The sequence below is a fragment of the Misgurnus anguillicaudatus genome, chromosome 21 (assembly GCF_027580225.2).
Source record: "Misgurnus anguillicaudatus chromosome 21, ASM2758022v2, whole genome shotgun sequence".
Classification (NCBI taxonomy): Eukaryota; Metazoa; Chordata; class Actinopteri; order Cypriniformes; family Cobitidae; genus Misgurnus; species Misgurnus anguillicaudatus.
Window position 1 is genome coordinate 34,217,642 of NC_073357.2, and position 15,850 is coordinate 34,233,491.

At 37.4% G+C, this 15,850-nt stretch overlaps 1 protein-coding gene and 1 non-coding gene across 2 annotated transcripts; both read right to left on the minus strand.

Moving 5' to 3' along the window:
- Positions 1 to 42: 42 nt before the first annotated feature.
- anp32a (acidic (leucine-rich) nuclear phosphoprotein 32 family, member A) lies at positions 43 to 4,380 on the minus strand. The gene is made up of 7 exons (XM_055204025.2): positions 4,208 to 4,380; positions 1,981 to 2,130; positions 1,722 to 1,844; positions 1,394 to 1,592; positions 1,182 to 1,303; positions 1,050 to 1,101; positions 43 to 936 (listed from the first exon to the last, which is right to left on the minus strand). The coding sequence occupies exons 1-7, from the start codon at positions 4,259 to 4,261 to the stop codon at positions 872 to 874; spliced, it is 765 nt and encodes a 254-aa protein (XP_055060000.1). The 5' UTR covers positions 4,262 to 4,380; the 3' UTR covers positions 43 to 871.
- Positions 4,381 to 9,497: 5,117 nt separating this feature from the next.
- On the minus strand, positions 9,498 to 13,859 carry LOC129443812 (uncharacterized). Its single transcript, XR_008644220.2, has 3 exons — positions 12,782 to 13,859; positions 10,863 to 10,974; positions 9,498 to 10,770 (listed from the first exon to the last, which is right to left on the minus strand). It is a non-coding gene; the product is annotated as an uncharacterized protein (transcript).
- Positions 13,860 to 15,850: the final 1,991 nt, after the last annotated feature.

Genomic DNA, 15,850 nt, shown 5'->3' on the forward strand with positions numbered 1-15,850 from the left:
GTAAGCTGTCAGAACAGACATTTCAAATTACCATACAGCTGCTTGTTTTCATTCATTTTATTACAGTTAATGGTTACAACTGAGATTATTTGTGAAAATGTCTGCCATTATCAAAGGGAATCAGAAAAAAATATATTTGGTCATTATTTACAAAGAACACGAAACCTCTGAACTATCCACACAAAAAGGGAGAAAGGGTTTGGGACTCATTTGACAAGGGCAGACATTCGGCTCTGAACATTAAAAAAAATAAAATAATCACATTGAGAGGTTGAACTGTGCATGTCCAAGCAGACATAATGATGTATTCTTCATGCCTAAACAGCACGTCACATGGTGGTGGTGATGATGATAATAATGAAAACGCCAAAGAAACGCAATACACAAATAAAAGATGCAATAAAAAAAGTGGGTTAGAAAATGTTCTTCCTTGAAATCCAGTAGTCAACTTTAAAATAGAGTCAGCCATGCACTTCTAAAAGGTTTTGGTTGGTTTTTTTTGTTTTTGTTTTTTAATACATAAGTCATCACCAGCATTTACGCATCAACAGTAAAGAGAGAGGGGAAAATTACAAAGAGCATACTGGTCTTTCCAACAATAATAAATTTCCACACGGTGTTGTCAGCCATGAAGAGCTTTTGGAGAAAATGAAAGAAATCAAACTGAAAGTACAAACCAAACCAAAAGAAAAAACAACAACAACGGCAACAACAACAAAAAAATGAGGCTAAAAACAAATATTTAAACTGTGTCCTCGTTTATGCTAAGCCCACCCCCTACCATTTGAATACCTCCCCAAACCATCGCAGAGTGACAATAGGACAGATATACAGGGGTTAAACGGTCAGGTCACAAATGGGGAGTGCACGTTCAGTCATCATCTTCCTCCCCTTCCTCATCCAACTCTCTTTTTCTCTTCTGACCCCGTTCCGCCTCTGTAAACACAACACAGGAGGACCAGATTTTTTTAAAGGTTTGTTTTTGCTTAAAACACTGAAAAACTTAAGTGATTGTAGCTATGACAATTAGTTTAAAAGTATTCACTTACCATCTTCTTCGTCATCTACCTCTCCATCATTTAAATCCTCTTCCTCCTCTTCCTAAAATTTAGACAAGATAATGTATGATGAGATACAATGTATGTTTCTATATCAAGTACATAAACTTTCCAAGCCTATACCTCTCCACTGATGTCCTCTTCTTCCTCCTCTTCTCCTTCTTCTTCATCATCCTCCTCCTCTCCCTCCTCTTCATCTTCATCTCCTGGAGCTGCATCCTCATCATAATCCTCTTCTTCTCCCTCTGTAGACAAAATAGCGTCAATGAAAAATGTTTTGCCTGACATCATTTGAAGTGAGGGGGGGATCTAGATCAGACTCTTTAGAAGCATACCCTCATCATCATCATCGTCATCATCTAGCCCTTCAACGTATGCTTCCGTATCAGAGTCTGGAGCCTCTTTATCTTCTTTGTCATATCCATCGAGATATGTCAACTGAGGGAGCAGCTTGAAAACATTTTCCCTGTAGTCGTTCAGGTTTGTCACCTCGCAGTTGAATAAGTCTAAACTTTTGAGGCTTTCCAATTTTTTCTGTTGGCACAAACACAAATGTTTAAAAACTGAACAATTTCAAAAATCAAGTCAACTAAAATGTTAGACAAGGTGTTTAAACAGTAATAAACTAATGAACTCCAACGATACTTAATGACTGTGACTAACCAAGGGTTCGATGGTGCTGAGGTCTTTAATTTTGTTGCCACTGAGGTTGAGATGGGTGAGGTTTGCACATTTCTCTGACAGTACCTCAAGACCCCCTGAGATTCTGTTATCGCTAAGCTCGAGCTGTAGAGAATACACCAAATTAAAAATACATTTTAAAAGTTGACCAAATATTAAACAAAGTATGTTGTTCATTGAAAAAACCCATTAAAATAATAAAAAATGTAGACTATTCAGGATAAATATGTTACTTATTTACCTTTTTCAGTTTGTTTAGCTTCGGCAAATTGGCAACTGATGTTAAGCCTACGTTGATTGTGCTTAGAAATTCCAGTTCCACAAACTCATCAGTCAAGCCCTCAATTTTGCCCTCATTTGACCGACAGTTGTCGAGCACAAGTTCTTTCACCTAGTAAAACGGCAAAATTCACATCAAAATTGCATGGTTACTCAATACAACATCTGTAACAGTCTTTGCTGAGCAACTAATAACCAACAGGAAGAATTTAAGGTAGGCCGGCTGGTTAATGTGCCTCCAAGTCTATATTGATAAGTTGTGCAGAGTGCCAGAAACCTTGTTAAATGATGTTAGTATTATTTTCACTCATCAGAACTGCTTTATAGTGTGGTTATTATTGGTAACAGACCTTGGTGGTTTACTTTCTGTTTGTTAACAACTATAAATAATTTGGTAATTTGTAAATTTGAAAAATAAATTTGTGTTTATTCCAAAAAGAATAAACTGTTTTAAAAAATGGATGAAAATAAATATACCACACAAAACAAAATAGGTGCCACAGAGTTAAATAATGCTGCCTACAGTAAGAAAAGGGGGGAATGTTTTAGGGCTTTGCCGCGTGTAAATGACAAACATACATCTCATATTTGACTCCCACTCCATTTACCGCTTCCAACAAAATGGCTGACTCCGCAACAAGCGGCGTACATTACTAAGCGTATAGTATGTTTACTAGTGCTTGAATCTTCAAACAGCAAAGAAAAGACGAGTTAAAGACAGACTGGGCGTTACAAAAAATGCATTACATTGTCTCGGAACAGCAAAGACACGAGGACGGGCACAAGAATTCACGAGTAGGAGGGGCAGAAAAGCGCATGATAATGCAACCGAGTCGGTCTTTAAGCGAAAGGTATCGAGTTCCGTGCAATAAAATCCGATTTTCGGGTTTTTACGCGCTCGACTCTAAATACTCATCATTTCCGAACGTTTCAAAGCGTTAAGCCGCCGAAAACGAATCTGCGCCCCATTAAATACCGTGCGTCTTTGTTGCTGGTTAAAATGGCGGCTTGTCCTAGATCTTGGATCTAGATCAGCGCAGCTTCAAGTTGCGTAGAGCTCACATAAGCGCCCAGTCTGTGTCAATAACAGGCAAAGCCACACGGCTGAAAATCTATTTGTACCACCGGTGGATACAAACAGAGGGCACATAATTGACGATCAGGACGCAGTTATGACATTTTAATTACGACTTACATTATACTGTATTTAGGTATGCGTAAAGGGGCGATAACAGGGACCTTGATAATGTTGCACTGGAGTCATTACACGTATTGGAGCATTGACATAAAACCCCTGAGGTTATTTTTAAGAGAAAGTGCGCTCTAATTTGGTCTTTGCATACAGGGAATCAATGTCGTCGACATATAATGCCGTTTTAAATAGGTTTGAGAAGCTTTACGCAACTAGATATGCTGTGACACGATTCTTTTTCTACAACACGATGTAACAACAAATGCGTGGTTCCGCACATTTTCCTCTCCAAATCATAGAGGTGAACATTAGTTATGGTAGAAACCCCCACCATAAGATCCCGCCTGGGCATTTATATAACTTTATTATGTACATTTGTATTATATATTCGTTGTACACTTAATCTATCTATATAAAAAACGCTTTGCTGAAGAGAAACGCGAAATTTGTGACTGATCAGGTTACCATAAGCTACCCGTCAAATCATCTGTACAGCAATTCACAAAATTTGTCCCAAACAACAAGTTACCGAACTGGCCAATGACCACTTTCACCGACATGTATGAATGTAGAAATGAAAATGGATGTGCGAAAGTGTGAGATACGTGAAACTGACAGCAGGCTACTTTTGCAGCACTAAGGATGCAAAGGAAAAGGGCGCGTTCAGGGGCTACAAAGTTACAAATATGGCTTCTCACGCCGCTTCCCTTGTTTATACCCTGAATGCATGGAGCTCTCAGTTTCCGAGCCGAGCATCAATCAAAAGATTTATCGAAAGTGAAAAAGCAATTAAACTATTAAACTTATGGCCCGTATATGGCCACATCGAGATAACAATACGTAGGGTTCTAGGCTTGTAACAAAGTCGCCGCAAACTTTTCATTCAAGACATCATCAACTTGACGCGTGCACATCTAGCGTTGTCCATCCACGCAGAACTACTCCAACCAACAGTTAAATGAAATTATACCCCTTAGAAATAAATAAAGATGCTTACGTCTGATGGCGTTCGGTTTCGCAACTCCAAGTGAATTCTCTTTTTCATATCCATCTTATTAAACTCTAAACGAGTGATTTAAACCAAAGAGCGCAGTTAGACTTGAAGTCTTTGCTGCACATTCAGCTATAGCCTCTTAACAAACTAGCTGTTGCGAGTCTCACAAACTTGATGCCTCAGTGGGTGGGAGTTGGGTGTGGGATTGTCGTCACCGGCGACCAATGAGGAACGCTGAATTGACTGTGAAAAAACTTACAACTAGTGCGGCGACCAATCAAGGCTCGATCACAAACTGGGTGGGGTTACATGAACTGTTTGGTTGATCCAGCGAATCTGTTTTAGGGTGACATCTATGCGATAAAACCAAGCGAACTGCCGAAAGCGCCAAAGACTAAACAAGAGTAAGATAGTTACTTTAGTTCATGGTGATTTATCTACACTTACGCGAGTTATAAGGAAACAAATGTAAGTCTCTTCAAACGTATTTTGAAATGAGCGGATGTGTTGGTTAGAATAAAATGCAACCGTCATGTCAACGAAGTTGACGATGCCTACACATAATGAATGTAATGGCTCACTGCTTTGTGTTTTTTTAAATAAGAAAATAGTTGCTCGGCAGGTAGTACAGTCACTTTGGACTGATGTATGTTAAACCATCAGAAAAACACGACCCCTCCCCCTTTTGAGAGTCGGTTCAGGAGGGAATCCACAGTGGCAATCACCAACCCTATCTGCGCTAAAATCTTAACTTTTCCTTTAGTTTACACAGTGAATACGTGTTATACCTAAATATATCTCTCTCATCACGTGAAGAAACGTCACCCTTTAAAAGTTATAACAGATTAGCACTGTAAGCTGATTCCAAATTGTTTAAATGCTAATGTGTAAATAGCACAATTGTAGATTTAGCTGTTAGGGCAAAAACGAAATTAACGAACTAGATATAACCCTTAAGGCATGCAACTGTAAAATATCTATAATGCAAAAGTGGTGATATAATAACAGTCGTTGCAGTTTAATCTTTACACTTGATAGTGCTGTACGTGAGCTCGCGCTTCAGCAGCGCAGACAAGTTTCCAGTCCTCGCTGGTTTTATTAAAAACAAGCTTGTCACATGCACTTGACTGCCACATCGCACACTCCAACCACGGGCCCACGCTTTTTTTCCTACAGTTCAAACCAGCCAATCATATTTAAGGGGGAGCATTCACTTCCGCTTCTCACTTTGTGTTGTTGGTATTAAGGGAAAAAAACAAGGTCACCTGACTATGCCCGGCGCCATCTTGACTCGCAAAATACAACACATTCAAATATTTATAATACCATTTATTGACTCTTAAAACGAACAAAAAGCAATAGACTTTACCTATATTTGATGTCATGTGTGTCGCTCCGCTACCCCTTAGAAAAAACTGTAGAGCAACTGCTTGGCGCATGATTGTTTTCACAAGTGCACCGGCTGGGTTGTTTGTTGAGAGAGCGCATTTCACTGGCGACTCTGTCGTTTTATAACGTTATTTCGAAATCTGTGCACACCAGGACATTTTGCCCTTGAAGAAAACAGAAAAAATCTTCTCCTCTGGAGCTGGCCATTGATTCCAACCCGCGCAAGCAGGCTATTCTCAAGCCCTTTTGATTGTACTTGCGCATTAGTTGAGACCATTTTTCCTCTGGGTGTGTCTCTCTCACTCGTTGTCTGAACGCCCTTGCTAGCAGTACTGCATCAACTGTGTGTGGATTGCATTGCAGAGTGCGTGCAAGATGTGCGCAGAGCCAAATCGTATTCGCACGGTTTGTGGCACACATACGCGCATTGTCTCTCCCTTTATCACCACATACGGCTAATTTATATGTGCGTAAATGGCAAATACCGTCATCAAGAATAAACGGACAAATTAGTGCGTTTACGTGATCTGGTTTGGTCATGTAAGAAAAAAACGCTTTCAGGAAACTACTTTTTGCGCGGAAGGCTTTGTTGTTTAAAGAGTGAGAAAGGAGACCACACACTGCATTTGACGTTTAAAGAAAAAAGGGTTTGGTTAAACCTAGATTAACAAGGATAATCTGGTATACCGCCATCAAATTATCACCATCAACAACACTTAGTCATTTGTAACAAAATCTTATCTTGGTGCAGCACTCATTTTGTTAACGTTAGTCATATTTGCAGTACCCTAAACACATTCACTTGTGTGCCTTGCAAAAGTCAACTGTATGTTACTCAGAATAGCAGCACAGTCATTTCTGCAAGACTTAAAAAGTGAGATGAATAGAGCACAAAGACTTCATAACACTGCAATTATAGTGAAATTCAATAGGGCACCTATTGAATGCAGTGAACCACATTGATGCAGGTGCCTAGTTCTTGCCACTTCATGCTGTATAACATAAAAGAACAAGTCCTGTCCTAAATTATTAACTCATCCATTCAGGATCTATTAGTTTAATGGATCGAGGGCTCCAATAACCAATTTAATGCAAAGGGGAGAAACTTGGGGTAAAATAGTGAAAGTTCATGCATTTCAAACGACATTATAGCAAACTGTATTTGTGTTTAAATAAAACGGATCAATGATGAAATGATGAAACAAAAAACTGATTACTAGAAGAATAGCAAATTCACTTTTTACTTTAAAACAAACATAATCATACACCTTTAAGATTAACCTCCTCAATCCTGTTACTGAGGCATTAAAAAAAAACATGACCTTCATGCATCTCTCACTGACCTGCACTACAATTACAAATGCATCATGCACTTTTTCATGCAACTAATCTTTCAGAGCTTAACCTCATATATCATTTTGAGTGTTTCATATTATATTTATAATGGTTAAAGGGGACATTTCACAAGACTTTTTTAAGATGTAAAATAAATCTTTTGTATCCCTAGAGCACATAGGCTATGTGAAGTTTTAGCTCAAAATAACATAGATCATTTATTATAGCATGCTAAAATTGCCACTTTGTGGGTGTGAGCAAAAATGTGCAGTTTTGGGTGTGTCCTTCAAAATGCAAATGAGCTGATGAAATGCAAACACTGATTACAATGATGATGGTGGTTTGTTGAAATTGAATCTCAATTTTGCTGTCAATTATTTTTCTCTCTCTTTCTCTCTGCACTAAATGGCAGTGCTGTGGTGCAGATTAGGGGCCGCATTTTCTATATTAAGATCCCCTTCTGACATCACAAGGGGAGCCAAATTCCAATGACCTATTTTTTCACATGCTTGTAGAGAATGGTTACCAAAACTAAGTTACTGGGTTGTTCCCACATTTTCTATGTTGATAGAAGCACTGGGGACCCAATTATAGCACTTAAACATGGAAAGAGTCAGATTTTCATATGATGTCCCCTTTAAAGATTCATAGATAATTTTATTAGTGATCTAAACTCTTGGGGCCTTATAACTTTTGGTCATGAGACAGGCCTATCTGTTAAATCCTATTTGCATTTTTGCATAATGTTTTGCACCTTGTTAAGAAAATGTCGGCTAAAAATTGTGAGGGAGAGATTTGGCGAGTGTTCAGTTCAGGGTTATAAGGATTTGTCATTCAGCCTATCCTTTTGCACCGAGTGGATGGTTTATAATCTGAGGCTTCTTTCAGAATGAGGATTTTCTGGATGAAACGTGTTAGCAACAATCTCATCCTCATACTTTATTCATTTTGTACCATGCTGGACATTAATAGAGTTCATGTGGTTGCCAGTGCACTATGTACAACATATTCCCATAAAAGAGAAAGAAACATTGAAGCAGTGACAGTGATAGAAATGCTATTGGCAACAGATTTGCAGAACTGGAGAGTAACTGGATGCCTTTAAGCTGTTGCATAGTGTACGTCATGTTTTGGTCTCTATTAGTAATATACTCTTTCTGTTTATGAGAGTTGAAGGTTGTGGTCTCCAGAAACATGAATGTCTCGGCAATGTTTCCACTCAAATCCCAAGTAAATGCAATAGAAGTTGGGAGGATGTCTGTTTGTGAAAAGAGTGACCTGAATTCTGACCTGTTTGTAAGTTGTATAACTGTTTTTGTCAACATTTGCCATTCTGCAGGAACACCAGTAGATGGCAGTCTTTAATAGGCTGAATAACTGTACAGTATTACCAGAAAGATTTTTTGACTGCTGCAGACTGATGTACAGTACAATTTTTGACTCTATTACAGATGAAAATATATATTAGCTCAGATTGTATTAGCTGCTGTCGAGATTTTTTTAGCACTGCTAGGTTAGAGTATTGTAACACTTTCTTTGTTGCAGATATGTATGACACACCATAAACCAATGGCATTTTGGTGCCATCTGCTGGTGTGTTAGTCTAGAGCTTACCTCAAAACCTAACTATTTAAAATTTTTACCATGCATATCTACAGATATTGTCTATATACATTATTACCATATCCAAATACCATATTCGGTGTATGTATATGTTATATCATATATGTGTTCGTGTTCTTGGCTGGGGCAGGATTGCATTAAAATGTATGACCACACGAGGGCAACCTAGGAAAACAAGTGAACACTGGATATTAGGGTTATCTTCAAGGATTCTTGTGCAGTTGTGCAGTGATTTCCTCTGATCTAAGCTGTCATTTACTGGAAATTATGTCTTACTAAATGTTACCTGAATAATATAAAAAGAAAATGTACTAATGACTCTTATGAGTAATATGAGCTAACATTCTAATGCTGCAAGCCATAGTAAAGTAAGTATTTGAATTCTGACTAAAAGATTGATATATTTACATTATTTTTAAGTCATTGTCATTTTTTGTTTTATTTTTATTTGGCATGTTTGTTATTTGTTTATGGCATTTAATTTTTTTAGTATTTTTATCATGATCAGTGAAGCTTTTGGACCTGTAATTAAAAAGTAAGTTGTAAGCGTTTAAAGAAAATAAAAAAAAGAGAAGTTTGTGTCATAAAATGAAGAAATATTTAAAATTCTGCATGAACACACACACATCCGGAGCAGTGGGCTGCTAGCACAACTCTCTAACCCTAAGCCACAACCAATACATTTAAATATTTGGATAGTATGAATACCAAATAGTCAAAAGTACCACTTTTGTAACAACAGGTGATGCTAAGGTTCATTTGTTTCACCTTTACATCCTGCCCTGGCCATGTAAACCTTTATGGACTTGTAAGTTCAGCTGTAACCCTTCTTGTAGTTTGCCGATGTGCTGTTGGTCCACACCACAATGTCATCAATGCAAACCAATATATACTTGCCTGACTTCCGTCCTTGCAGCATCAATGAATACTGACAGCGTTTGTTTATTTTTATTTTTTTTAATACTGATCATGGTTTACACTACATCACTTAAATCTCCAGGGGAGGGCAGGAACACTTTTTGCATATCCTTCAATTCCTTGGAGCTGGTTTGTTTTGAAAAATCAACATTTTAATGCATTAAACCTACATCTGTCAGCTACTGTACCATCCCACACTGATGTAGCATGTTTAAATATGATAACATGCAAGTTATAGTTCAATAGACAAAGTCAAATGTTGCAACTGACCCCATAACAGGGGACAGTTGCAGCAGTCCACAGGGACAGATGCAACAATCTTTTCAATGTATAAAAATGATTTTTTAATATTAGGAATTACACAATTTCATTATTTCTGTACAAACTGAGTCTTCACAAAGTTAATCTGGCTGTGTAAAGAAAAAGACTAACATTCAAAATAACACATTTTGCTCCTTGACAAATGTATTTGTTTTAAACATTAAACATTATTTGTTATGATCATCTTTTGATTCTGACCTTATCTTAAAAGTTAGCTAAAAGTTAACCAATAAGTCATTCAAATAAGTTGTTTTATTTGTAAATCTTGTTGGGTTTACTTGATTCAGTGAATATGTGTTTGTTTGTTTGTTCATGTTAAGTACACTTGATTTAGTCATATACCATCTATATTAAGTAGTTAAGCAGAGCTTACTTAGGGCGCACTTAGTTAATATGTTATTCATGTTAAGAAAACCTAAGTGGAACCACTGTCCATTATTTAATCATGTTCAACCAAAGAGCTATTTTTTAAGTGCGTTTCTCCACTCTTGTGGAATACTAAAAACACAGAACAAAAAAATAAAAACTGTAAAAGACTGCCTGTATTTTCTTAGAAAATGTGAGATACCTGGCAATTAAAATAATTAATTATAAATCCATAAAATTAAAATTTTATTATGTTATTATGAAAAGATTTTTCATAATTGTTGTGATATGTCAAACAGTCATGATAAAAATAAAACTAGAAGCTTTGACACATGAGAGAACACTCATTAAAATAAAAAATATAATTTTATAATGCTTTACACAAACACTTTTGACAGTATGACAAACATTCTAAGCATAAAAAAATCTTTTTTACCTAGAAACATTTTTTCAGAAAAGGAATGGTCACATTTAGCAGAATTGAGGAGAAGTTTCATTGGACAAATAAGCCATGTTGCAACTGCCCCATCTTGCAATCGTCCCCGCTCTCCCCTATTCTTGCATGCATGAAGAGTTGTGCAAAATTCTCATCAATCAATCTTCCTTCTGTGTACCTTTAACATAACAGAAAAAGACACGTTCAGAAAATCATGTGTGCACCTGGACGCAGTAATGACTCATTCATTTAAATAGGTGAGGACTTTACCATGTTTATCTTTTTTATAACGAGGTCTGATGTCTGTCCTCTCTTTTCTAGGCCAGCAAGCATGATCCCCCTTACCTATCAGACTCGGCTTATCACCAGAATGTGCTCATGACTGATGAGAGAAAATTCAAAAGACCCATGTAAGTATTAAGCCTCCATTCAGTGGTTCTGCTGTCAAGGTCACTTATTACCAAAATACAATAAGCAATTCTTTAGACACCCACAGACAGTTCACAGCATTCTCCTTTGAGCTTCTCCTCCGATCTGCTGTCTGACTGCTGATAACCTTGCCACTTTTTGCCAACGTTAACTACAGTATGTACAGACCACTGCATGTCTGCATTCTTGTCCTCTGTGGTCAGCGAGCAAGCAGTGCCAGATTGACAGCATATTAAAATTCACTGCGTAGATTTTTACCTGCATCTAGCTGTAATATTGTGAATTGCAATCAATGGCACATTCCACGGTTCACCTCCCTTTCCGAAACGCATAGTAAAGCAACTGTAGCTGCCACAGGACAAACATGTCCTCATCTGAGACAACATAGTGACGAAACACGCTCTATAGAGCAGCTGTCCATTTTGGACTATTGTAAAAAAACATGACAGCGCAAAATGACGACTTCCATGTAAGGGGACCCGCGGTATATAAAAACAGTGGCGGCTCATGAGTGCTCTTACGACGGGCGCAAATTCAAAATAAGTGTTCGGAGTGTCATGTGTGTTGCTCGTGTTTAAAAAATATGTGTTTGTTGCGTCACGTGAACCATGTGAATCACGTATTCTGTCAAAACAAGTGCCTGCTGCACAGCACACACGTCAAACCATATGACAAAAGAGACGCTCACGTTCACAAAATACACGAGTCTCTGGCAAACACAAAGCGTCTCTTTTGTCATGAACCCTTTAGACCTGTCTGCAGCAGGCACTTATTTTTAAAAAACATGTGATCCACATAGGATCACTCGACACGCCGAACACATATTTTGACTATAAATAGTCATTCGTGTCCGTTGCACGACTTTCTTTTTTGTGTCATTTTATATATTGTTTTCTCATAGTTTTTTTCCTTTTTCTTATCATTGTCGCTTGGAGTTTAGGTTAGAATCACTTTCTGTTACATTTTTAGACATCCTAACCCAATCCCCAATTCTAACACCAACTCAAGGCGAGAATAGTTTTAGAAGCGAAAGAAAAACATGCAGAAACCAATACACAAAAGTACATCTTAACCCAAACCCCAAATCTAACCCCAGCCCCAAGCGACAATGATTTAAAAATAGGAAAGAAAATGAGAAAACAATACACAAAATGACACGAAAAAGAAAGTCAAAACTATTTATAGAAATTTGTGCAGGTGACACGAAAAAGACATTTGTGCTCAAGGCATGAAAAAAGCAGAATGTCGTGCCATGGACATAAAGAAATTAACAACATTTTCCATGACTATAACACGACTTTCTGTGATATCATGTTGATAAAGTGGTTAATTCTAAGGTAATTAAAACATAACCATTCCTTGTAAGGTCTTTATACATCAGTAATAATATAGTTATGTATATAACATTGCATTTCTGTCAAGAGATCCTACTAAAAGTTACAAAATGCATCTTTACGTATGAAAATGTGAAAAGATGCTACAATCTTCTGATTCATTTACTGTAGATTGCTATATCATCATCATTGCAACACACAAGCTGAGAACGAGAATATGCTAAAAAGTGTTCAGATATCTTCTCTGAAAATGTAAGTGCAACAAGTGCACCTGTGGTGAATACAGGACAAGAATGAGAATGTCTGCTGCAAAGACCTTAATTGCTGTTTGTAAAGAAAAACAAATGTATCTTCCACAATGATCATAAAAAATATGAATACACAAGTAGTAGAGTATGAACCCATTCAAACACCATAAACACCAACCCGGCAAACCATGGACCACTGGAGATGAAGGAAATAGCTGTGTCCACAGCAAGACTCCTCATGACAGAGTTTTTCCTGCATAGAGATTTTGGATGTCGAAATTTTGTGCCGCCTCCGGCTCTCGACGGGTTTCTGTGTCATGTGTCTTCAAAGAAAACACGAACAATCATTGCACTCTGTGGACTGTCATTTATAAGTGCAGTTGCAGTCTTACTGGTGTACTCTGGTGGCACTGTTTCGTTATCAGCACAGTGAGGTGCTGACTTAACTTTACAAGAAGAGTTTCCTCCTAAGAGCTGTATTAGCTATAATTTGTCATGTCGCGACCACTAATGACTCGAAAATTAATTATTCTTTTAAAACAATTCATTTTATTGAACGATTGAAACCATTTAGTCACCAAATGAGTCAATCAGAGCTCAGTGACTCAGTCAGAGATCAGTAAGTGAAACGCATAACAGAGGATGTGAAAGAGCTTCTATCCACCTTTAATAAGACCGAATTAGCGCAAATTATTGACGAATTGATTATTAATTGGTAATAAAAAAAAACGTAATAAGAAAAGTTATACAGTAGCTGATAGTTTAACTCAATTTAGCTATAGTAGACTAAAATAGTTAAAAGAAGGGAAATATTAGTCTTTGGTGATGATAGCTAATGAACACAGTCATCTGTCACTCTTGCTGTCATACTTTCCTCCACTTTTTTACTACCTTTATTACAAAAAAAGTTCTGTTAAGATCCTAATCCTTTGCTTGATCTAATAATTATCATAGTGTTATATTTAATAAATAATGTTTAATAAAAAAGCTTACATTTCATTTTGAACTGTGCTGTTTGTTAACTGTAAATTAACACATAAGCTACTTAGTTTTATTATTTAATGTTTTATGAAATAAAAAGTTAATAATTGTCATTTTCTTAAATCAACGAATTATTAAACACCAAATATGTCGCTTGTAAAGAGTGTGGACAGTGTGTTTGAGTCACGGTACACATGTATTCGTGTGCATCAGGATAGCACCACCTCCACCTCATTTTGAGCAAGGAAAAACCCTGTCATGGCTGCCGTAGCTTCAGAACCCGAAAAATATCTATTACAATCAAACAAGGATGGTATTAAGCCATATGTATTTGAAAGATAGGTGGAGCCCCACAAACAAACCAGACTCCAAAAAAAAATTGTACTTGCAAAATCTCATACAGTATGCATAACATTTCACTATACGAATGTTAGCACACTGGAAGTCTAAAATCTGTCTCTGTTCACTGACTAATATATGGGTACCACAGCAGAAGCATCTTTCTAAGGTGCATTCCATGAGTGTGACAGGAGTGTTTTCTTTCAACTACATCTAACATCACAGACATTCAATAAGACAAACTAAGAACTTGATCTCTCGACATACCTGTACTCTTTCTGTTACTTAGTGGTTCTTTAGACAGTTGCGTGGCCACAGTCCTTTTCCCCACGAAGTGGTCTGTTTGACATCCAACTTCTCTGGTGACTTTCTGCATGTCACACGGGCACTCTTCTGTCTCTCTTTTGATTGGATGGGACTGCTTTGTGAATAGACTATAGTTGAAATTACGTGTCTATAACTACTTGAGTCAAACAAACTGATGCATTAAACAAAAGAATTACGTTGGATTGCAAGATTTAGTTGTTACAGTGGACTATGTAATACATTATAACATTAAAACACAAGACAACTTACAGTCGCTGGCGGACAGGCACTGCTGATGTTAGCACCAGATGTCTGCGGGATGGGAGGATGAAGTTCGGGGCGATAGATTGTCGGTTCGGCCCCTTTTACCAATAACAGCGGATTATCGGTGAATCCCATTTGTCTCCGACGAAAGTTTGTAAAACTATCCAGTGTAAAATGATCACTGCAGAGGCGGGTGTTGGTGGTGATCGTCAGCTCTCCATCAAGATGGCTCTTCACAAACTTAATCCACCGTTTCTTTATATCGTGGTTTTTAGGAAATTTAAATAAGGAGACCGAGCTGGTTTTATCACAACCAGGTAATATGCATTTACGTGACGAAGGCATAGCTAGCTAGCAAACTGTTTGCGATTGTAGCTAACGGAAATGACATCAACTTGCGTGTTATGGGCGGGGCCATGCTCGGTGGCTTAAGTGCGTCATCGAACCACCGTTTGAGCCCCGCCCAAATAATCCTAAACACACAGAAATGTGGAAATGCTAAAACACGTTACAAAAATGTGAACTAAAGTAGGCTGCTGAATTTTGAAGTTACACCGTGTTGACAGGATGGTATTCGACAAACGCAATAATCAGCATAATTATGTCTTTGAGACACGTTATCAACACTATCAAATGAACAGTAGAAAATAACACGGGTGCAAAGAGTCAGATCTGAATGAAATATGCCACATTTGCAAACACGTACTGGCCATGAAGAATTATTTCATTCAATTTAGGAGTTAACCTTTGACAACATCATGCTAAAAACATTCATAAAAGGACTAAACAAAGTTCTTATTTACTGCCTTTTAAGGTTCTTGTATAATATTGCTTATTAAAATAATTACAATAATTACAAGTTGCATGAAATATACATATATAAACTACCCAAATCAACATTAAAGTATTAACAAATTGTGATTTAACTGGGGGGTATTATAACAATATCCTAAAACAGACAGACAGACAGACAGACAGACAGACAGAGTGTTCACCCAAAGTGTAAATTGGCAAAACGGTTCAGACAAAATACATTAGACTAGAGCAGTGGTTCCCAAACTTTTCAGCGTGGGGCCCCCCTTGTGTACAGTGCATTTTTTTGCGGCCCCCCGAAAGAAAATCTATGACAAAAACAGTTTTAAAATGTAATATTTTAATTAAACAAAACATATAAAAGTATACCTAGTAGTGCTGTTGGTTAGTTGGCTTATTATTTTTTAGGTTTAATTACACAGAATTCATGATAAATGAGTGTATTTTACAAAATATCATAAAACTGGGGCCCCCTGGCACCATCTCGCGGCCCCCAGTTTGAAAACCACTGGACTAGAGCATTTGTTAACTCTTAAAGGGACAC

Coding starts and splice junctions, on each gene's coding strand:
- anp32a (XM_055204025.2), bottom strand. CDS start 4,261: ATGGATATGAAAAAGAGAATTCACTTGGAGTTGCGAAACCGAACGCCA. Junction 2,131..4,207: donor GAAACCGAACGCCATCAGAC/GTAAGCATCTTT, acceptor CCGTTTTACTAG/GTGAAAGAACTTGTGCTCGA. Junction 1,102..1,181: donor AAGAGGACATCAGTGGAGAG/GTATAGGCTTGG, acceptor TCTAAATTTTAG/GAAGAGGAGGAAGAGGATTT.